The sequence below is a fragment of the Amia ocellicauda genome, chromosome 7, assembly GCF_036373705.1.
Source record: "Amia ocellicauda isolate fAmiCal2 chromosome 7, fAmiCal2.hap1, whole genome shotgun sequence".
Lineage (NCBI taxonomy): Eukaryota > Metazoa > Chordata > Actinopteri > Amiiformes > Amiidae > Amia > Amia ocellicauda.
In genome coordinates, this window is record NC_089856.1 from 12263719 (window position 1) to 12287006 (window position 23288).

General features: G+C 44.8%; 1 protein-coding gene across 4 annotated transcripts in view; it reads left to right on the forward strand.

Moving 5' to 3' along the window:
- rbms2b (RNA binding motif, single stranded interacting protein 2b) overlaps window positions 1–23288 on the forward strand; it is a 42223-nt gene that overhangs the window by 12139 nt on the left and 6796 nt on the right. For all 4 annotated transcript variants that reach the window (XM_066708437.1, XM_066708436.1, XM_066708435.1 and 1 more), the window contains exons 2-6: window positions 8457–8620; window positions 15171–15229; window positions 15582–15673; window positions 22107–22264; window positions 23061–23140. In XM_066708437.1, the coding sequence (XP_066564534.1) occupies window positions 8457–8620; window positions 15171–15229; window positions 15582–15673; window positions 22107–22264; window positions 23061–23140 (553 nt within the window). The remainder of the gene's footprint in view (window positions 1–8456; window positions 8621–15170; window positions 15230–15581; window positions 15674–22106; window positions 22265–23060; window positions 23141–23288) is intronic.

Below are 23288 nucleotides of genomic sequence, written 5' to 3' on the forward strand. Positions count from 1 at the left end.
ATGGCTGAAGCTAAGCTTTAGGTCTTCTCCACACTGTTGAGCACAGAGAGGGTTAGTACTTTGGGCAACATTAAAGGCCGAAGCGGGAACCTCTTGATAATGAGACTTGACTCTGGACTGCCGTGCCCAGGATAGACCTTCAGAATTTGCTGTACGCTTTTGGATGGGTCAATTGTAGCGTTTTCGTTATACTGTTTTAAAAATCGATTTTTGCACAAGAACAGCATCGGGCAGCTTCAGTTCTCTTGATATTATATTTGATTCTTTATATTCCAAGTTGGTTGTTTACTACATTGCTGTGCCATATCTGGGTATACTGAAGGGTGAAGCTACAGGAGACACTGGTGATTGAAGCCCATTGGGCAATTTCATTCAGATGCTTTCCATGAGACCTATGAACACAATTGGTGTTAAACTTGCACATGCCCTACTTAGAGGGCCACCCTCATGTTCATTTCCAGGGCAGATGAATTCCCATAACAGGCTCCAGTCAGGAGATTTGAATTTGGGCATCTTCTGAAGTATAATTCAAATAATGTACGCTGGGTAATCGGAAGAAACCAGCAGGTAACGAATGTTGAGACATTGCAGGACTGAAGAATTTGCTGCTATACCTAGTGTGCGCTACTATACTGATTCTCTAGGTATTATAGGTACCTTTATTCCATAGGGGTATCAGGCATGCACTGAAAGATGGATTTTGCCAGGTTATAAAGCCCAGTCTTCCAGGTATCGGGTATGGCATACAGCATACAGTCGCAAACGGCTGTTTCATTCAATGAAGTGTGTTTAAGAAAGCTGCTTTTAATCTGTGCACACTCTAATGAATTGAACAGGATGGGTATTTTACCCTCACTCTCAATTCTCAGCTTCAAGAGGAACATCAGGGGGGAATCGGGTTTTGCTGGCATTGAAGCCAGTGCTCAGTCCTTGCTGGATTTATTTTATTTATGTCAGTATGTATTTATAGTGTGAGTGTGGGATGCTAGGGAGGGTGCTTTCAGGGTACTGGTTTCCCAGGCTGGTGCCACTGGCCCCAGCTTAGGGCCCGAGGGTTGAGAGTGAGTTTATGAGCATGTGTGTCATCGCCTGTGAGATTGTGGCTCTACTCTTTCCTGCACCGTCCCCTGCTCACCTGCCCCTCTCTCCTCCGAGGCCTTCCACCTGCTCTCACACACACTAATACTTGCTCACAGATGCACACACCGCTCTGCTCCTCCTGCCCCAGCTGCACTGCCATCTTTCCACTTTGTCTAAAACACTAAAACGCATCCTTGGCTGAATGCGTGGGTTCTTGCAATCAATCGATTAAAAAATGTCTTCCTAATAGGAGTTTTTGGTATCTCTGCTCTTTGCCTCTGCGTCTATTCATCACAATATTGTTTTGTGGTTTTAATCTGTTGAGCGGTCATTTGCATCTTTGCGAAGGGCACTATACCAAATGTGTTTCATTAATTAATTCATTGGTTCATCCATTTTAAATCTCATGCACTCTTTTTCCGTACCTGATCACATTTGAATGAGAACCAGTTTAAGTGATGACTAATAACTATAGGGGAGGGGGGACAGAAAGACCTGCAAGGGAGGTTAGGCACCTTCAGTGTGATTTTCTTACCATGCCAAGGTCTAGTGTTTCTTATTGGAGATTGGCGGGCCCAGGGCTGTTAGGCCTTTCTATTTTTATTTCTTGAGTGATTTTGGGATTTTCTTAATTTTTTTTTCACTGAAGATTCACCCGCACTCGCTCGTACCTCGTGACGTGAATCTGCACACATTTCGCAGCAGCCCTTCTCGGAAGCGCCTGTGCCGTATGCGAGTGTCTGCAGGCCGACCGCTAACAGCTTGGCACCAGTGCTGCGCTTTTTGGAGGCGAGAAGCCAAGGCCTGCCTGGGAGTGTGAAAAATACAGGTGGTCCTAACAGGCCAGGGTGGTTAAGGCATGTCTGGGGCTCAACGGGAGCACTGGCAAATTTCACAGCGATCCTTTCTTTGATTTACAGCATGGATTCACAGAGGACCTTTAGTCCAGCTCTAAGTGGGGTGGCAGAAAGTACAGAACATAATAAAACCCATCTTTTTGGAAGCATTTTTTGAAATTGTTCCCCTCCCCAAGTGCTTTCGCATGAAGGGGGCACTTCTTGTGAATAAACGTGTATCTGAAGCAAGAGAGGCCAAATCTCAGGCCCTGCCGAGAGAGAGAGAGAGAGAGAGAGAGAGAGAGAGAGAGAGAGAGAGAGAGGGGGGGCAGTTAATTGCACTCTGTGCTGCTTGCTGTAGTGTGACGGGAACCCGCAGGAAGGTACCGTGCAGCCGGGGGTGCTGCAGGGACATGTCTAAGCAGCGCGAGCGTGTCGTCCCTCAAGCTGCAGGAATGTGCCTGTTGTGAGGATAGCTTTAAATAAAACACCGTGCAGGTCAGCAAAGGAGAGGAGGATTGTCGTCCTCAACCCCCCTCAGCCCCACTGGTAAAGAGGACTTATAAGCCAGTTATTCACCTCATCTGCACTGTTGACACGCTTTGGTGGAAAAACTAGGAGAGGCTTTAGAAAAAATAATAGGTGTGTTTTGGAGGGGGCAGGCTGCTGGCGTGCCACAACACAGGAGAATTAACTTATATAATGAAAAAAGGAAAAGGGATAAAAAGAGTTTTGCCTGTGATGCAAGGCAGTAGGATTCTGTCTGAGGTTTATTTAATCCCCTGGCGTTGCAGGGCCGCCCTGTCTTGGACTTGTGATGTCACCTTGTTGGAAAGCAATGTGCCGTATGCTTTGAGTCAGTTGCTTGCTGTGCTCATAATTTTGCTCATGTTCAGTTGCCAGACCCAAAAATACATCTATGAAAGATTTGTTCACAAAATTATAGAAAAAGCAGTGCAGTGTAGTGTATAGCGTTTAAATCCTTAATTCCTTAAACCTTAATAGTGTGCACGTGTGCACTCTGTAGTGGAATCTCTCTGAAGAACAACCTGCGCTTGATGTACTTCCCCTTGTATTTGTAACAACTTGCTCATAATGAAATCTGGTTATGAACACTCTGCAATGGTGCTTTAGCTGCTGCCCTACTTCCTGTCTGTACCTGTGAGAATCCAGAAGCTGCTAATCTCTTACCAGAGGTGCGGGGCAGGGAAAAGGGCTGTGAAAATGTGGGGATGAGTGTCCACTTCAGGTGATGTTCGCCTGGAGATGCCATCTGCTCTTGATGATCCAGTGTGAGTGGCCTTCTGCCCCAGAGTTGGCTTTGGTGAGAGGTGATTGGGAGGCCCTCTGTTGAAATGAAAGGCACTATAGAAGTGTACATCAGTGGTGCTGCCAGATCAAACTCTAATCTCAATTCTTACATTCTATTTTCAAGTGGTGGCCCATCCAAGTGATAGGGAATGGAAATAAGTTTCAGATACAAGTATTCCAACTTTTCTCTCACACATTTCCAACATTTTTTTGGAAAGCTTCTTCCTCTGGGACCTCCTGATTTTATTTATGTATTTTTTAGTCCTTTTAAGCTGAGAGGGCTTGTGTAATGGCCTCAGTGAGCACAGTATTGTCAATGGCACAGCCTTTCTATAGCCTATTTTTTGACTGTGGTGTCACTGGAAAAGAGGTTTATTCCCTAATGTTCATAAATGCTTGTCCTCTTACAGTTTCAGTTTGAGTACGCCTAAATTCAGTCTTCTCGGCTCTTCTGTGTGAACGAGCGCTACTGCTTTTGAAATAGAAATGGAGCTCATGGATTTTGAATGCACTATGATATACAGATTGCAGCTGCTCCTTCATGTGTAGTGGAATAACTAGAAATAAATCAGATCTTGCCCAAAAGTACCCAACATAATCATATAATGAAAAGAAATAAGTGGGGATATGCGAAAAAAGCTCACCCTAGGCCTTCCCCGACCCACATTATATGGAGCACAGGCAAGGGGTGGGTTTAATTGTGGTGCCACCATTCCATGCCAGTGAAGGATAGGGAGGAGGAGGAGTGGGAGTGGGGAGGGATTCAGGAATGGCACATTGAGAAAATCCTCCAAAACACACAGGAACACACTTGAACCAAGCCGCCATGTTGTATCTTGTAAAACCTAATTACTGTTTACCGGGACAAATAGCACTGCAAGACTGTAAACACTCCTGGCTTTGATCAGGACCTGCAGGTGTGCTGTCTGGGTGATCACAGGGCTTTGTTTTCTCCAAGGCCAAGCCACAACAATACCCTGCGCCACTCTCACTCTCTGTGTTTTTGTGTGCGCCTGTTTGTGATTGTGTGGGTGAAATGGCCAATTCCTTTCCTCTTCTGCACCTCATGATTTTAGCATCACCGTTACTGTCATCGCACGGAAAGTGGGGCAGTTGTATTTTTGGGGGGCAAGTACAATTTCAAGGCATCTGCCCAGATTTTAAAAATTGTCAGATCCTTTTCTTGGTAGCCTGGCTTCACTCTGATCCTTCTACAATAAAGTATTCTCTGACCATTGGGTTAATACCCCCCACACATACACACACACACAAACAAAATCAGCACCTGGCATGAGCATTGTACAGATGTGGATCTGCCGACAGATTTGGATACCTGAAACTGAGCATTTTATACTCCACTTCAGAAGGGAAGTGAAGGGGCACAAGCTAACAGGGAAGAGGGTCCAGGGTTCAATCTGAGCGTATTCACTTCTTGTGCTTATGCTCTATTTTTAGGATTGTCCTTTTATAGTGTAGGGCACTTTGAGATGATTAAAGCATTCTTACATGAAACTGATATTGCTTGCAGGATTCTTTTCTGGGGATGAGGTTTAGCTTTCAAACAAAAACCTGCACGTGCCCCTCCATGCTCGACTGGCTGGGATTCATGGTGCCGGCAAGGCTGTGAGGTTCTGGAGAGACTCACTGCAACTTGTTCTCCTGAAAGTGCCCCCCACCCCCCGAGGTGTCTGCTATATAGGGACGGGAAAGGGGCACGATGGGCAGCATGGGAGAGTGTTGTGTGCAGTCGTCAGTATTCCCAGAACTAGCAGAGGTGCAATACCGAGTCACTGGCTTCTGACTCACAGACACATGAGGAGGATTAATCTCCCCCCACTGGCAAGCTCAGGCCCCGATTAACCCCCAGAGTCAGGAACTGTAGAGCCAGGTATGAGGTGGTGATATGATGATAATAATATAGAATATAAGTATTCAATGCATTTTGTTGGAATGCATCTCAAAGAGTGGAACAGAATCAATAAGGAAATGAAACTGAACACAATCTTTGTGGAAGTTTTCAGAGAAAAAATGGGTTTTGTTTTAATTTAGATTTTAAGAAAGACTGATAAGCTTTGGCCTCCAGGCCTTCGTGGGGGGAGCCCTGTATGCTAAGGCTCTGGTTCTCTGTGTCTGGGTGAACATCCTTGAAGGGTTCAAAAGGCCGTCCATAATACCTTGCCTTGACATCTCGCTTCTCAAACACGCAGGATCCCGGAGTGCCGAGTGCTTTTCAGGCAGGAGGGAAAGATTCCCCTCCTCCTGCCACTGTAGTGCACCCCCCATCTGGCGTGGCACGTGGCGGCCATTTTGTACCCATTTTGGGCCTCAATGACGCGACAGACAATGTGTAAAAGTGAGGAATTTGTGGTATGAACAAATTAAACTAGAGGTGGGTAGGGGGGGGTTCAGGTAATGGTGTATTCCTGCTTCCATCTCAGCATGGCGGAGAAAATGCCTCCCTAAAACCAAAGTGTTTTGACTGCTGTTTCAGAAGCACATTGACGCAAAGCGTTAAAAAAGGAGAGACTGAAGAAGAACTGGGAGAAAGGGATTTGTTTATCCCCCCCCGCACATCTCAGACTCTCATCTGCCTTGTATGATCATATTCACTCCTGCCTTTTTCTTCCTTTTGAATTCGGCAGAATGCGTTTATTTATTTTAACTTTCATGCAGAAAGTTGGCAAGGTCAGTGCGCCACTTTACTGCTTCGTAGGAGGAGTGTGTGTGTGTGTGTGTGTGTGTGTGTGTTGGGGGGGGGGGGTGGGGAATACTAACCCAAGTGATTACATTTCCAATATAGGGGGAATTGGAGGGGGGTGGGTGGGGGGTTGATAGATGGAAGGAGAGAGCGAGTGAAGTATTGGGGAATGGCTGCCGTGAGGGAACGGGCTGTAATTAGCGAGATGGCAGTTTATTTTCCTTCTCCCTTGGCCCCCCTGACGAGAGATTCCCAAATGCATGGGGTTTGCTCTGTGACCTTGTGGTCCACACAAATTTCCCCATTGTCCTTTGGCGGGCTGATCGCAGAGGCTCTTATAATTAAATATTTCATAGTCCCGTGAACCCCTGATTAGGAATACATTGGAACAGAAAAACGGCTCCCGGTTATACGTCCTTCTCAAAAATCAAAATCTAAATGCAAGCAATTTAAAAAGTTTTTTAAGCTCTTCATGTCTTTTTAATCACCCATAAAACGATTCTGCTTTTGTTCCTCTGCCCCTTGCTTCAAAAGAAAATACAAACCGTATGACATGAGGTTCAAAACCTATATACGCGGTTAACTGTCTCCCTTGTATTCTTCTGTAGATTAATGTTTACATTGCTCTAGCTATTTCTGGAAGGCTGGTTGTTGTGTAGTTCATATTTTGAACATTAAGTGAGCATACCAAACAAACCATGTGTTTGTAGAGAGCGTGGCTCTGCATTTATTGTACATATATGTCCTCAATATGACATTCCAACAAGTGACCAGAATGTTATATAGTTGAAATAATACTGTTTTCTGAAGAAGCTCATGATATTTTTTTTTTAATGGATTTTTCTTTCTGGGAATGTAGTGTGTCATCAAACCATAATCAAGTCTAGCTGTTGTGTGTTAACGGTGAAGCAGATTGACCTGTACTGTTTTGGAAATGTTTGTGGTTTGTAACGTGAGTGATTTCTATAAAATGTCAGTATATCCTATTATAATGAAATAAGTCTCTTTTTTTTCTGTATTTGTTCTGTTTTTTTATCATTATCGTTGATACTACTACTTAAATAATTATTTTTAAAAAATAGAGCTTTCCAAACAGGTCTCTCACTGTGTCTGATGGAATTCTGATCCAATTTTGATTTTGAACCAGTTTATGATCCAAGATGGTTTTTATTGTAGGCCTACTCTTCAGGAAAAAACATCATCCAGTAAAACCCCTTCAACAGCCTAGGTCTCTCCGTGAATTGATAGCTGTTTGCATGTCCCACAATGGCTGGGAGTCTGCACGTTCTCACACAAAATTATAGACATTTCTTTAGGACACTCATGGCATAATCTATCTTAATTGCCTGTCAAAACATAAACATATAGCTGTGTTGCACAATTGAGAGGCCTGCCCAAGGTGACTCTAGCACAACGGATTGTCGAACAGTCATCATTCAGAACCAAACGAGCTGCACTGGGGATTTCATGGTTCATTTTAATTTAGTCATATTGCTGTCAAGCAGAGGAAAACCTTTTTTGTGGTGGGTTTTGACGTTCGAATTCTGATCTGTTCCCCCACTAAATCAACAACAACAGACTGAAGGGACCAATCTCTTTAGGGAAAACAAAACGAAAGTAGTCCACCAAATGAAAATGCTGAGTTACTATCAGTGGAGGAGGTTTGTTGCAGGAAGGCCTACACACACACACACACACACACAAGTCCTGAAGGAATTGTCAATCACTTTTTAGTAGTGGCCACGGTCATGGTCATCCGAAAGACCTGCTCTACGTGTGTTGGTTCCCTATTTCCCCTATATTGCATTGATGTGTTTTATTTTGATTACATGTCTTAAGGACTCCTGCCCTTGTGCAAGAGCAGGACCAGAGAGAGCGTCCGGCCGTAAACATTTAATTGGGCCATGTTGTTCTCTCGGTTTCTGCCACAAGGCTGGGAAACAGTTCAGCGCATTTCTGTTTTCTGTGTCAGGGACTTTGAAAAGACACTCTAAACACTCCCATGTGTGCCCCTGCTGGCCAACCTGGAATAGGAAAACAAGCTGGGTCAATCTGTTGTTGTTGTTGTGTTGCGACTTTCCCCAATGCACGCACACGGATCATTCCTTTAAACAAATTAAAAAATAAGAAAGACGGAAAGAAAAAAAAAGCCAGGGCCTGCTGTTTCTCGGCTGCATTCCCGTGGTGATCTGTAGTGTGTGTGTGATTAGTGCTCTCCCTGTGCGCTTGTGGCTGACTAGGGCTAGTGCTGTGCCGCTGTTACGGCTTTCTGAAGGAAAATGAAATGGTTTAAACCATTTCCCAAAGCCTCCAGTCAGGAGGGAAGACAACACATCTGCTGGTCTATGGAGCTGACTCAGCCCAGTGCGACCCCCACCATACCAATCTTGTCCTTGTGTCTGTCCCTGGGTCTCGGCCTCCGGTCCCATCTCGCATACCTGCCTTATTGTTCTCTGCTCTCCTTCCTTTCTCTTAGCTTTCTTCACCGTCCTTCACCTCACCTATCTCTCTCTTTCTCTCGCTCTCTACAGCAGGCCTATGTGTCCTCCAGCCAGCAGATGCCACCCCCCAGTCCCAACACCAACAGCAGCAGTAACAGCAGCGGGGGAGGGGAGCAGCTGAGCAAAACCAACCTGTACATCCGGGGCCTTCACCCGGGCACCACGGACCAGGACCTGGTCAAACTGTGCCAACCGTGAGTATGCCCGAGTGCACGAGGGAGAATGTGACAGCCGAAGTGGGCTGGACCAAAATGGTGGCAGGGCTTGTATTTCCTTGCCCAGTTGCCCCATGTCATGACCCATCCTTTATCACCCTTTGGCTTCCTGTATCTCTACTGTTCAGGAGCTGTTGAATCCTCACTTGTGATAAAAGACCTATAGGATGACTGCACCTGCAAAATCAGGGGTGGTCACTTGTTTGACTCAGTAGTGTTACCATGATGATTCCGATCGTTATGTAATTTACGGAGTATGGTTAGATTCCTGGGTTGGCGCACAGTCTTAACAGCAGGAGAGCGAGAGTGAGGGAACCCAAATGGGAGAGAGAAGGGATCCAAGCCAAGGGTTGTTCATTACCATGTCCTGCCACGACCCCATCTCTGGGGAATGGGAAAGCTGCCTTTCTGGAATGATTATTATAATAATAAATAAAGGTCAGCTGCATTATTCCTCTTTCTGTTTCACTTGTAAGATATTTTCCCCTCCAGGATTATTTATTTATTTATTTATTTATTTATTTATTTTTATCTGCGGTTGAAAATATATCTATGTTTAGGGTGATAACAAGTTGCTTTCTGCTTCTTTGCATGATAGAAACATGACTTGTTGCTCACGGGTCCATCGCTGGTCCAGAGGACTGTACCTTCGTGACGAGTCGATTCTTATGCTCTCTGTGCCTAATGTGTGAACGACTGAGTGAAACAATTTCCCATGCCCACTTTCCCAAAGCTGGGCAGCTCAAAATGCCACACAAGCCGCCTTTGTAAACCTTTGTTGCAAAAGGGGTACTAAAGTGGTGGAAGTTAAAGGGGAATGAAAGATGGAAGTTTTGTAGTTTTATCCATAAGCAGTGTTTGCCTGATTGAGAACCTTTTTAGCAGATTCCCCTTTGCAAGTGCACCACGAATGCCTTCTTATTGTCTAATCCAGGAAGACGTGCCATCTGGAGCAGAGGTTGCTTTCTTATGTTCTGGAGCATCTGTGCATCCGGGCGAGAGAGGCAGGGAGAGTGTATAACGGGCTGTATGTAAATCGGACCTCTACAGCATCTGTAACTTAATTGTGATTTTAAAGTTATGTTTCTGCTGTCAGAGACAGTCCTATAAATGCTAAATTTGTCACAGATCTGCCGGCAATACGGTTCTATACTCTGTAACTCTTGACAAACACACACACACACTCGTACACACAAACACATGTGCAGTGGTAGCACAGATGAAGACCCAGTTGGACTTGACCATGGGAAGAATAAAGACCCTGAGATGGAGGGTGGACTGTGCATTTACAGCTGCTGCTGCCCCACCCCCCCACACAAACAGTGGCCCATGCGGGAAAATCCACAGGAGATTTTCAGCAGCAGACCGATGCGAACAGGGCTTTTCCGGCTGGCACCAGTGAGCCCAGCCTGTCCAAACAGCTTGGCATATTCCTGCGTTAGTTTCAGCTCTTTCAATAAAAGCATGGGGGAGAGGCTACATAATAATAATAATAATAATGTCCAAATCATTCTCCAGTCAATTTCAAACCAGACCAAACTGCACAAAACTTTCTATGCCCCCGCCCTTCTCTTTACAGCACAAGTTTCCTCAAACATTAACAACTTTCCATCCAGTTCCCCCCTCTTTCTTTATGCCCCTGACTGGGTGTCCCACTCTTTGACACTCTGACATGGTAATTTGACGCTGACATTGGCAAGAGGGGAGGCTGCTACTTAAGCCTGCATTTCCCTTTGCTTGAGCTGGCTGGTTGAGCTCTGCTGTCTGGAAAATAGGGAAATATTTGGCCTTTTTTCCATAGATGCATAGACAGGCATTGAAATGCTGCCTGGGCTGCCTTTATTCCTTGATTTACTAATTTCTTCATGTGTTTGTTTAGCACATGAAGGTGCTAAATTGATCCCCTTCCCCCTATTGTTTCAGCCTGATATGTTTTGACCTTTTACCTCATCACCATCCCTCCCAAATGTGTGCAACAAGAAGAATGCCACAAAGGTGCACTTCCATCATTGTATTTTTCCTGCACTATCATATGTAGGATTTTAAATATAATAACTCTGAAGTACTTTTTAAATAGCCTACTGTAGGTGTCTGGGGTGGTCGGGGGGGGGTCAACACCATATGTTTTGGCTTCCTCAAGACTAGCCGCCCCCTGTTACTTTCTCACCCTCCACATCATTTAGCACCCTCATGTTGTAAATTCCTGAGGACAACCTTAATGCAGCCCCCTGCAAGAACCATGGGTTCTGTCATCCAACCATGGCAGTGGTTTCTGCGCTCTGTGCTGTACTGTGTCCAATCTGGGCCGCCCATCCCAGAAGGACAGAGCTAGGAAGGCTTTTGTTCAATGCGTGCGTGTTTGTTTGAAAGTTGGTTGGTTTTTGTGTTTATTTGTTTTAATTGCGGTTTATTTTCCCCAATATGGTGCTGTACTTGTGTTGGTACATCCTGGACTTCTCTTTAATACATAATCCTTGAATCAAATTAAAGTTCTGATTGAGTTAACCGGTTCTTCTGAATGGATTAAGTAGTTTTCCCGAAGTGAGTATCTTACTAAACATGTGGTCTTGCTCTATGTTGTAACATATGGATCTTTTCTGTACATCGGCAGCTTCTTTAGACGCATATTTGCGGAGATCAAAATGTGGGTGTGTGGGTATAGAGGGGAGTTCAGGATAGGTGCTCGAACATGCCGAGTTCAGAAACCGTATATACGAAGTCGCAGACGCAGTTGCACATGTGCAGTCCAGGTCTTGAACTTTGAGGATCAAAGCAGAATTTACTTCAGAAAAAAGCAAACCAGAAGTTTGACAAATGAGGCCCAAAGCATAGTAATGAAAATCACTGTGGCTGACCAGAGAGAGGGAGTGGAAGAGAGAGAGAGAGTGAGAGAGAGAGTAATCTGCTCTTTTTACAGCTGTCTGGAAGAGACTGCCCATGAGAGACCGCCCAGCCCAACAGGAAACACAGAACCCTGGGGGAAAGAGAAAGACAAACAGAGAAAGAAAGAGAGAAGGACAGAAAGAGAGAAACGAGAGCGTATGGATCAGGATGAAGAGAAAAATGGATGCCCAGGGAGAGAGAGTGAAACACTGCAGAGAAGGACAATAGAGAGAGGGAGAGAGAGCGAGAGAGACTGGGGGGGCAGTGAGAGAGGAGGAGAAAGATGTGGAAAGTGAGGATGTAAAGAGTGTAAGGACATGAGCAGGAAATGTGGTCTGGAGGCTGGAAGGAAAGAGGGAGGGAGAGGGTTATGAAAGCAGGGGATGTGGCGGGGGGAGAGGAAGTGTCAGATGGGAATGAATGGAATTAAAGTTGAAGGGGAAAAATAGACCTTGTAAACTGGGTCAAAGTTGAAAAGGCCTTCTCGCGCCCCCCCACAAAGCCATTGAAACCGCTAGTCATTCGGTCAAAGGTTCCACATTCCAGGCCCAGTGGCGATTCACAGGCATGCCAGCCCAAGTACACGCACAGCGCCGCCTCCCTGTTTAACCTTTCTGTGGCGTATTTCCGTGTAGCTGTTACTGTCTGTGACAGGAAACGATCGCCACTGGAATGTACCTGTGGACAACCTAATACTTGGGCAGCTTCCCCCTAGAAAACACCCCACAGAAAGGGTCCAACAATAAGAAAACAATAAGACCCACGTACACACGTACATAATTATTCTGATGTATCAGTAATGATACCAGTAGCAAGATGGTTCGATGAATTTTGGATATAATGAATTTGCTTCAACAGGGAAAAAAATAAGTGTATTTGTAGAGGTATTAGTGATTAAATCTGACAAAGCATGGCAAATCTTTTTAAAGAATGATTTATAAAGTAATAGCTAATAACAGATAGAAGGATACATAATTATGGTGAATAATGAGAAGGAGAAGAAAGAGTAATTGTGGCTCAGTGTGCAATTGGCTCTTGATTTCTGCCTGTGTTTCTGTGTGTGAGTAAGTGTGATAGCCTAGGCTTTGATCAGGACCCTGAGAGAAGCATAGCCAGGACATTGTTCCCCTGCTCCTGTGCTGTGAGCGATATCAGCTCTCCCAGCCTGCTGTGCTGTGCGCCACTCTGCCAAGAAACACGGCCGGGCGCCCCCCACACTGTGCCTTGGGCTCAAGGTGTGCCTGGCACTCTGTCTGTGTCTGTCTGCACACCTTCATTTATTCCTCAGTCATACCAGACAGAGGTGTTAGACTTAGTCTGATGCACTAAAAAAAAACAAGATGCTAAGAATAACCATCACATTGTGGCTGCTGTGTTTTGGGGCAAAGAAAGCTGGTTATGACTAATAATAGTTTGTATCTGTGTGGAACAGCACAGAACAATCAATTATGTTAGTTTTACAATGTTAACTTATTTCTCCTTTGTAACAGAATAATACTATTGCTGGGTCTTGATAAAACCATTAGCATGCAAGTGATGGTCAATATGATATGGATTCTTCATTTTAACCAGGAGTTCAGGCAATTCATGGCACCACAGATTTTCCCTGAACTGAATTCCCCTGACCAAAGAGCTCATTTTATTTATTTATTTATTTGTTTGTGTGTTTGTTTCAATCAATCAGTACGAGTTAATAACTGTTAATAACTACAAAAACAGACACAGAGCACGCTCCGCTTTTGGTGACATTCAGCAACTTTATAGTGAGCAAACCACAGAAAGCTGGAGGGAAGTACATGCCATATCAGCAGGCCTCTTGTATAAACACCCTTTTTACACATTCCTGAAGTGGTCTGCAATTAGCTGGGGCTGTAACAAAGATCTATAGGCTGTTTGCCGTGCGTGTGAGTGTACGGACTGCAGTCGCTTTTCTACAAGGAGTTTGGAAGCCCTGTCCTTTGGCAAAGCAGTGATTTTCCTGTCCTGTCAGGATTCTCATTCATTGGAATAATTAATGGTATTTTGTTCTTTGAGTGCCATTTGTTTCCATTTGGATACCCAATAACAGGACTGAGGAAAATTATATAAACTAATGAAGCTAACATTGAAACTGAGAACATGAAGATTGCAGAGGTTTCTGCATACCTTTCCTCATTACATTAATTGTTACAAGAAGCTACATTTATCTTGACTAAATATGCTAATGATTAGTTCTATTAAGTGACTGAAAGCCGGATTGGTAAGAAAACCAGAAGACAATGTAGCTTCTCCGGGCCAAGCCGGTATCATGTAATTGTGAGAGGGATTGACAATTGGAATAGAAGAGGCACAATTGAAATCTCGCTGTGACACAGCATCGCATTCCACCCATATTCATAATGTATTCACGAGCACACTATGATTGACTAATGTAAAGTGATCCATTACAAAAACGACTCTGGAAATGTGGGCACTTGTTAAATTAGCACCTTAAAATTAAAAAAGCATGAAGCATTGCATAAACGCATGGTCTGGTTTTCTTTAGTTAAATAATAATAAAGCAGGTGTACACTTGGCATGATGGTAAACTTTTTGAAGATTGCTTTGAGCACTTGCAATTGAGAGCGAGAGATTGTCAGCCTGTTGCTGATAGCTTCTGTACATTACAGAAAGCCCGGTAAAGATCTGCCCCCCGGCACCTCTGTAAAGCCCTTGCCAGGTACACAGAGGTCTTGCCAGCCGCCTGGTGTGTCGTGCCAGCAGAGCGACAGGGCAGCCTTTGTGTGCGTGGCTGTGCTGGGCTGTGTTGTGCTGACAGGCCGCGCCAGTCTGGGGCAATAGGACCCAGTGGGCAGGGCCTCGCCTCATTCCTGACTGTCAGAGGGAGAGAGCAGGGCAGCAGCGTGGAGCCCTGCCAGCGCAGGACTGGGAGAGGGATCGGGTTACAGTTGCGCTCCATGCCAGAGGAGTGCCTGCCCTCCACACACACACACACACACACACATGCAATGCAGTTAGTACAATACAATACAGTACAGTGCCTTTTGTTAACACCCTGCAACGCTTTACAGCACAATGCAGAGCTGCAGATCATTGTGAAGCTCTACCAGGAACAATGCTGTAGGACTGACTACAGCTTAATGCAGTGCAGGACTCGACAGTGCTGTACAGAACGCTTCCTGCCTGTGGTGCTCAGGGGACCACAGTACACCGGCCAAGGCCAGCCGGTGCGACACAGCATTACACTGGTGCTGCTTCAGCGGGACAATCCTGCAGCCCCTCGGCACTGTAGAAAAAAAATCAGAGCTCCATGGTTTATGACTAATATGCATGGTGGAGTGAACTGTTGAACTGGAGGGGGGGATAGTATAGGATGAGGGTATCCTGAGAGATTAGTAGAATGTAGTCTGTGAAACGGCATCAAAAGACGGGGCTCGAAACAGAGTGAAATGCAAGAAATGGAACAGGGATTATAAAGTAGGGGTCTGAAAGATGGTGAAGTAGCACCAGTAAGCTACTGGACTTCTTTGCCAATGTAAAAAGCTGCATAGACCACATCACACCATTTAGGGCCTAAAAAAAACAAAAAACAAACCACTAGGTCTAGATATGTGTCGAGGTGCCTGATCATTCAAACCCCTCATTCTGCCCTCTCTGGCTTTCTCAGGTATGGGAAGATTGTGTCCACCAAGGCCATCCTGGACAAGACCACCAACAAGTGCAAAGGTGAGTGCAGCGTTCTCTATCGTTCATCCGGCGGTGCTGGGTGCAGTGATGCTGGTTTGCTATGCTGTGTGTGACTGGCTTGTGAATGGACACTGCATTAGGGACTGAGGGTGTATATATTGCGCACCACACCAGTGAACCTCACATCATCTGGTTGGATTTGCAAAGAAAAATAGACCTGTTGTTAAATTTCTTTGAGACGACCAAGCCATACATAGTGAAGTAATGTAAGCAAACACATGAACTGAGAAGTGTCTGGCTGTTTTTGATCCTAGTTGCGTAGGCCCCAGACAAATGAAGCCGTCTGTCCCGGACAGGCAGGGCAGCCCGGTGACCTTGTGGTGTCTTGCAGGTTATGGCTTCGTGGATTTTGACAGTCCTGCCGCGGCACAGAAAGCAGTGACGGCACTGAAGGCCAGTGGAGTACAGGCCCAGATGGCCAAGGTAAGCTCCTCTATATGACATGCCTATTAAATAACATGAATTGGTCATTTGGCTGACACTTTCTCGCCTGCTGTGGGGAGAGGGAAGGCTTACATATTTTGTGGACTGCAGGGATGATTTCCTTACTAGAAGGAATTCCTGTACGCACTATTGGCCTTCCAGATGGATTAAATTGTGGCTTAGGCATGTATTTACTCCAATATGGACGAGTTCCTCTCTTCCCATTCTTGTGACTATTGGTCTGCTAGACTGTCCGGCGACTCCAACACACCATTCATTATTTCCTTTTAGTGGGTCAGGATTCCAGAGCTGTAAAACACCCTAATTAACATGGGTTCGATTTATGATCTCATGAGTCATACACAGTGGATCATAAATCCCAGCGTGGCCCTTTTATTCTACTTCCCTGGGCCACCTTTAACATGACCTCTACATGTGCAGGTCACAGTATGGCATGAAGGTGGAGGAAAACATTTCCCAAATATCCCACAACCCTAGCAACTGAAGAGACCCCCTTTTCTAAAGGTCCTCTAGCCATCTGCGTCCAATCCGCCCCGGGGCACATTGCTCCATGGCATCTCCTCGCTGCCCAACCCAATATGCTTTTGTACAAACACCTCGATCTTTTTATCTCTCCCACTGTGGTTAAAAGGCCACTGTGTTCACATCAACCCAGGAACTGGTGGACACCCCACAACAAAGGTCAGAGGAACCTTGATGAATGAACAGAGAACTACTAGGGAGCCATCCGGAAAGAGAGTTGTAGGGGAGGCTCTTGCGGTGTCTCTCTCTCTCTCCCTCCCTCCCTCCCTCCCTGTGCCCCATTAGCTGGACTGCACAGTCGTCAGCCAGCCATTGTGTGGGTGTCTGTGCATGAAAGGGGTTCTTGTAGTCCCATTAAAGTGATTCCTCTCTGCCATTCAGCGCACCCTATTGAGAGAGCTCTGGGAGCGTGCCCCAGAGCCTGCTGTAAAAGCGCTCCGGACAATAGGCCAGACTGTGCTCAACCCCAGCAGCTAATTCCCCATTTGTGATGGGGGCTGCAGTCAACAGCCCCCCATTGTGGGAGGGCTTCCTAGCAGGCGTGCAAATGGCCAGCCTGTCCCGTGCACCCCCCCTCTTCTGGACCCAGGGGATAACTTAATAAAATGACCAGCCATGCTCTCTGCTTTGGTAAAACTGGCTTTAACTAACTCTGATTTGGCTACAGTAGTCCCCAGCCAGTACAGTGAAGTGTTTCAAACCTGTTCTTAGTCAGCCTTTCCCAGCAGGGCTGGCCTTTCTGTCTCTTGACGTCAGTTGCATTTCTGTTAGTCACATGACGTCAGTAACTATGTATTGTTGTGGAACTCTGCTATATTCTAATGGTCTATTGATAGGTTTACCCGATTGTGGTCAAGAGATGCATATCTTTTTTTTTTTCTCTTACATATAAAATACAGCATAACGTGATGCATTTAATGTATTTTGCTTCTCTTGTCATCTGTGATGTCTAGAGGTCTACAGTTGGCTCTGGCCCTAGCCCTTTATCCAGCACTACCAGCAGTTTGCTTTGCTTCATAAATACATGCAAGACTGAGCAGGCTAAAACTCCTGTTGACATTTGGGAATTGTGATAACATCTATAGGTACTCAAAGTTGAAAGCAGTTGTGTATTTAGATGGAACAAGATTATTTTCGAAAAGCCTTATGTATTTTTATAAAACTACATGTACATAGTATTATGTTTTGAATGCATTACTCACTACTGTAATTAGAAATATTTTCAAACCCTAAAACACCTGGAGAAATTGATTCAGTGCTTTGCTATTTTTATTCTCATCTTGAAGCCAGAATAGTGGATATGCAAATACATGATAGATGGTAGACTACAAAGTGGGTTTGTGATCGTTTAATCTCACAGCAACATTGATCTGGCAAGTAATCAGTGTTTGGTTATGTAAATGACACAACTAGCAGCATTGCACTCCAGCGCCCTCCAATACCAATATTAACACTGGTCTCTGGCGATGACCCCTCACAACCATTGGCACATCAACTGGCTATTCCATTGCATAACTTTATCACTGCTCTGCATTCAATAGTTATTAATATGCTTTCTTCCCAACATGTGACAAAATGGGTCCCAGTTTTTCTAAAATACCAACTAAAAACCAGAATAAAAAGGAGTATTGTAGATCAACCAGGAAACGTATTATCATCTGTAGTGATAATATATTGCTTATCTTTTCCAAAAACTACGCTGCCTCTTACTAAAGGTACACTTTTAAACTTGAACAACTTACTTTCTTATATCAGGGCTTGGGGTAGAGAGGGTGGTGGGGGCAGGGGCTGGGCAATCTGCTGTTTTCCAGGGTGTTTGGGAACGCCTTGATGGTAGTTACGGGTGAAGAGAATAAAAAAAATTCGGCAATAACAGCAGGAGATGAGTTTGTCACGATCGGTGTACCGCCTCACTGCGTGGACGTCAGCACAGCCCCGGTTATGTACAGCACCTCAACAGACTGGCTTGACAAGTGTTGTGTGACATTTCCTGCATACATCACAAGCTTTGTTAATTGCAGGCTTTCCCACTGCAAAGGAGGAGGGAGAGAGAAGGGAAGGTCACTTAAATAAATACTTGATTGTTTTGTTATGAGTTGAAGTGCTCTGTGTCACAGTGGTTTAGAAAGCACTGCCCAAGTTAAAGGGATAGAGTTTTCAAATGTATTTATTTATTTTTAGTGGCACGGAAAATGTAACATTACTCTACTATATGGATACATCCAAAATGCAAATTGCATGCATTGTAACGATGCTTACGGTGCATATTACGCAGTCAACAAATGCATCCAGAATGCCAAAATAATCATTACACGGCATTTAATGCAGAGAAGCAGTAAAATGCAATCATTTGATTAAATAAAAACCTGTAATGGAGTTTACAGGATTTCCCTTCAACCCTTCCCCTGGATCCCACTTGGGAGACGCCTCCATCCGATTGTCAAATGGTTCAGTCATAAAATAATTAAAGTTTGGTCAAAACAATTTCCTGCCCTGGGAATAACATCATTAGCTGCCTGCAGAGATAGCTTTCTCTTCCACAGTGCGGCCGCTTACGTTGCTTAAAATAAGCATGTCGACAAAACCATTATGCAGGCCGGAAAGAAGCCCCGTTTCTTGGCTGTTGTTGTTGACGGTCAGTGAAGCTGTATCGTGAGAGTGAGAACCTGATTCAGCTAAATAAAGAGCTAGAGAGATTTTTTTTTCTTTTCTTTGCAGCCTGCCCCTATGGTTCTGGGACCTGTCCCACTACAACAGCGGTAGTTTCACCACTCACTCCCTCTCCCCCTTTGATTGTAATTGAAAATCTAGTGCACCGCACCTACATAGTCTGACCGTAAACCCACACAGCCGGATCGCAGGGCCAGGCAAGCAGATGGTCGGACCTGTTGTTAAAGGTGATAGTGATTTGGCACAAAAAAGTCTGATGTCCTGGGGGCAGCTATGGACACATCGGTAAAACTGTTCATGCGTTGATTTTATATATACATTTTGTTTTTTTTATAAGCTTTCTTTTATGAAGTAAATAGCCCACGCCTGTGCAGAATGGTTCAGTGTTAAACATAATCTGAATTAATTCCTTACTCTGTAAATATTAGACTATCTATAGTTTCACAACAATGACAACAACTACTGCTGTATTCTGACCTACTTCTGCCCTGATTCCCCCCCCTTTTGATGACCTTTCTGTGACTCCAAAGGGTTACAGTGGCCATTCTGGGAGCAGTACACACAAACCTATAATGCTTGCATGGAAAACCAACTAACAAACAAGTTAAGAAAAACAAAATAAAAAAACATGTAAATAATTGCAATTATGTGCAATTAGGACAAAAAAATACTAGTTTAAGTACAAAGAGGGCAGTGCACTGTGAGAAACCTCAAAAAGAAACCCAACAGGAGTCTGGAATTGGAAATTTTAGCTCGCCTCTCTGTAAGTGTATTGTATTCCAAGGAATTTAATGGTTAAAAAAAAAAAAAAAAAACTGAAACAACTAAAAGGTAATGGATTGAGCCCAGGAATGGCGGGGTTTGGGCCTGTTCCCAGCATAGAAGTCTGTGACTCTCCCTCCCTCTCTCTCTCTCTCTCACACACACACTACGGGGATTTCATGAATGGTATTTCAGGTTAGGAGGCGTGTTGCGTCCTCGCCCTTCCACTGCTCCAAGCTCTTCCCGTCTGGCCTGGCGACACACTCCCTTTCCTTTTGCGGGACCGACATTAATCATTCCCCCCTGGCTTGTGTTAGAGCCTCTGCCAGCGATTGCAACATCTCTGGGGGCACAGCCGGCGATGCGGGCCCGTCAGACGGCACCTGTGCACGATCTAGCCTGTCTCTATGCACTCCAGACGTGTGGAACTGGGTGGTGGTATCGGTGCCGCCGACAGACAGAACCCAGTCTGCGTGTGTCTGGAGATGGCCCTGTCCATCAGACTGTTGTCATTGCTAAATTCAACATAAAATATACGCCTTTGTTGTCTAGCCACGGCACATCTGAACCTACCACCGTCTGTGACTTGGAAAGCAAGCTCTGTAGTTGTATGAGCCCAGAGAGAGACTGAATCCAAGAAAGTGTTTGACTATAATGTGTCCATTTTTAGTTTTATTTTATTTGATTTCTTTCATCCAAATAAACCCACCCTTTTTAATTTTCAAGGTTTAAGGGCTGTAGAATTGAGGTCATGTTCCATTAGTCATAGCCCATTATTTGATTCTAGATTCTCGTGAAAAAGAAAAATAATGATCTGGCTTCTTTCAAGTAATAACAATTCAAGTTTAAAAACTGTTATTTATATGAACAATACAGTGAATAGCCTTTATATCATGATACGAGTGTGTGCCTTAGCAGGATCAGGTAGTTCTTGGGTTTTAAGTGTTCAAGCAAGGAGTAATCCACTCAGAGCACAAAAAGTATCTATCTGTGGTCACGCTGGGGTTGTATGCTAAAAACGAACCGTGAAATCCATGCTGTTTCCCTGGAGCTGGATTTTGCTTTTCTGAAATGACCACTGGGCTCTAATTTTAGACCTAAGATACAAACTAAGATAGTAAATAATGCTGCCTGGTTTCTGGTGAACAATAAGCAGTCAGATCTCCAGGAGAAAAAAAATAAGGCAGCGCAGTGCAGCATCAACAGCGAAAGTGTGAGCTAAAGCAGCCTCTTCCCCCGGTCCACTGGCAGCCTGCCCCCCTGTATCTGGAGAGGCACACAATGATCCTTTTTTTCCCTTTTTCTTTTTTTAACACAAGGAACAGTTGTGAAATCAAATTTTTGGAAGGGGAAGAGGGGACTCCCCGGGGAAAGGAGTTCAGATGAAGTACAGCCAGGCAGCCTCATTCTACTATCTCCTCCTTCCCTCCCTCCCTCGCTCTTCTCCTCTGTTCATCGCCATCTCCCCCCCCGCCTTCTCTCTTCCTGCCTGTCCCTCCTTTTTTAAGTCCCGTCCTCTCCTCCTGAGCTCTCCCTCCGTCCTCCTCTCTCCCTCTCTCATACTCCCTCCTCCCCTTCCTGCCCTCTCTGCTTCTCTTCCCAGTCTCATTTTTGCTGACTCTCCTCCATTCCTCTGGGTCACTTCCTCCCACTCTCCCTCTTCCAGCCCCCACCTCTCTCTCACGCTGTTAAGTTGCTGATCCACTCTTGTTCCAGCCTGGTTTCCTGTCTGCTTCCAGGAAATTGCACAAGGATCCCTTTTTAATTTTTTTTTTTTTTTAAATAAGCTGACGTTGGAGCGTTTTTTTTTCTTCCCCTCTTCTTTCAGTCGGCTAGTGAAGAAGTAATTATTTGAAGGGTGTGCATTATATTTGTTTCTATAGAAATGTAACCATTTAAATGTTACATTTTTATGTAAGAACACGTACAGCACAAAGTACAGTCATTGTTTTACAGTCTGAATAGAGATACTGCCATCCCACAATCTGATTTCTCTTCTGCCAAGTCAAATGATCTATTGTAATATCAGTCAATTATATTAAACCATTTCCTCTCTCCCCAGCAAAATAAGCAGCTTCTCAATGTCCTATCTGTCTGCACCTTGCCCCATATCGCCACAAATAAGCGGTCACTTCGCTAACATGTACGGTGTGTCCTCAGAGTAATTTCAGGGGCCTTTGCAGGACTGTGTGCGCTTCTCTTCTTTTTGCTGGGTCACCCCAATTCTAACGGCAACCTATTCCCCAGGGATGAACTCGGGACCCCCATCGCCCATCCCTTGGGGTCACCACGAGTGAATGAAGGGACGAGCTCGGTTGTGACGTTCGTGGTACCTTAGTGTGTCACCGCTGGCGCTGCTGTAGCGATAACAAACCTCTGGGGTGTGTGCCTGTTGTCCGCACGGATCGGGGGAGCGTTTCTTAATGGGGACTAAAATGGCGTCCCTCTTGTCTCCCAGCAACAGGAGCAGGACCCTACTAACCTGTACATCTCCAACCTGCCCCTGTCCATGGATGAGCAGGAGCTGGAGGCCATGCTGAAGCCATTCGGCCAGGTCATCTCCACCCGCATCCTCCGCGACGCCAACGGGACCAGCCGCGGAGTGGGCTTCGCCAGGTACAACCACCTCTCTCTCTCTCCCCGTCTCCCCGTTTCTGTGAGCTCTCGATACAGCCTGTCAGAGTTGGACGGGGAAGTGTGCTCCTGAATTCCATACACAAATCAGAGATTGCCACTCGTTACAACCTAAGGTGACATTTTGTTTGGTTTGTTTTTATTTTTTTGATTTACTTACAAGGAGGACAAAAACAATATTTGCTCTCTTGCCTGGCAGGGCTCAGCAGGTCTCCTCTGAAGCAAGTTTAAAATAGAAATACAAACAATCAGACACAAAAGAGGAGTGAGATGAACCCTGGCAAAGTAAGATGAAAAGTATTGAGCTAATATTTTGTAAGTCACCCTGGGCGTCTGCTAAGAAATTAAAAGTTTAAACCTGTTCCTTTTTAAACAAATACTTCACATCTTTCCTTCTCCTCCCCCCTGGGAGGGGGGACACTCCCTCGACCTTACACCCAGATGAAATGATAGAAGATTCTATCTATCTACCGGCATGGGGCACCGGTGTGAGAGATTACGATCCATAGGTGCTTTGGAAGACATCGCTGTAGTACTGAATTGTAGCCACAAGTAGTAGGTGAAATAGCCACGTTAATGTTAGTATATGGGTGGTTTGAATAGTTATTATATATTTGAGTTGCTTGAGGTAAAAATTCTCTGAGAGTTTGAGCTTCATCTGGTTTTTGTATTTTTTTTTAAAAAAAATTGTAGAAATTCTAGTTTTAGGAGTGGTGCCCTCTGCTGGCGAAAACAACCATTTTTTATTTTTTATTTTTTTTTCATTGTGTCTTTTCAGGATGGAGTCCACAGAGAAATGCGAAGCCATCATTCAGCATTTTAATGGGAAATATATCAAAACTCCCCCAGGAGTACCAGGCAAGGCATATCCTATTTTTTTTGGTGGCTTTTTGTTTTATCTTTTTTTATTTTTAACAGTAATTACATGTGGCAGACATTGTAGCATTGACACAATTAGAGAGTACGGTTTAGCTGACTAACAAATCACTGATTTCGTCCTCCAGTT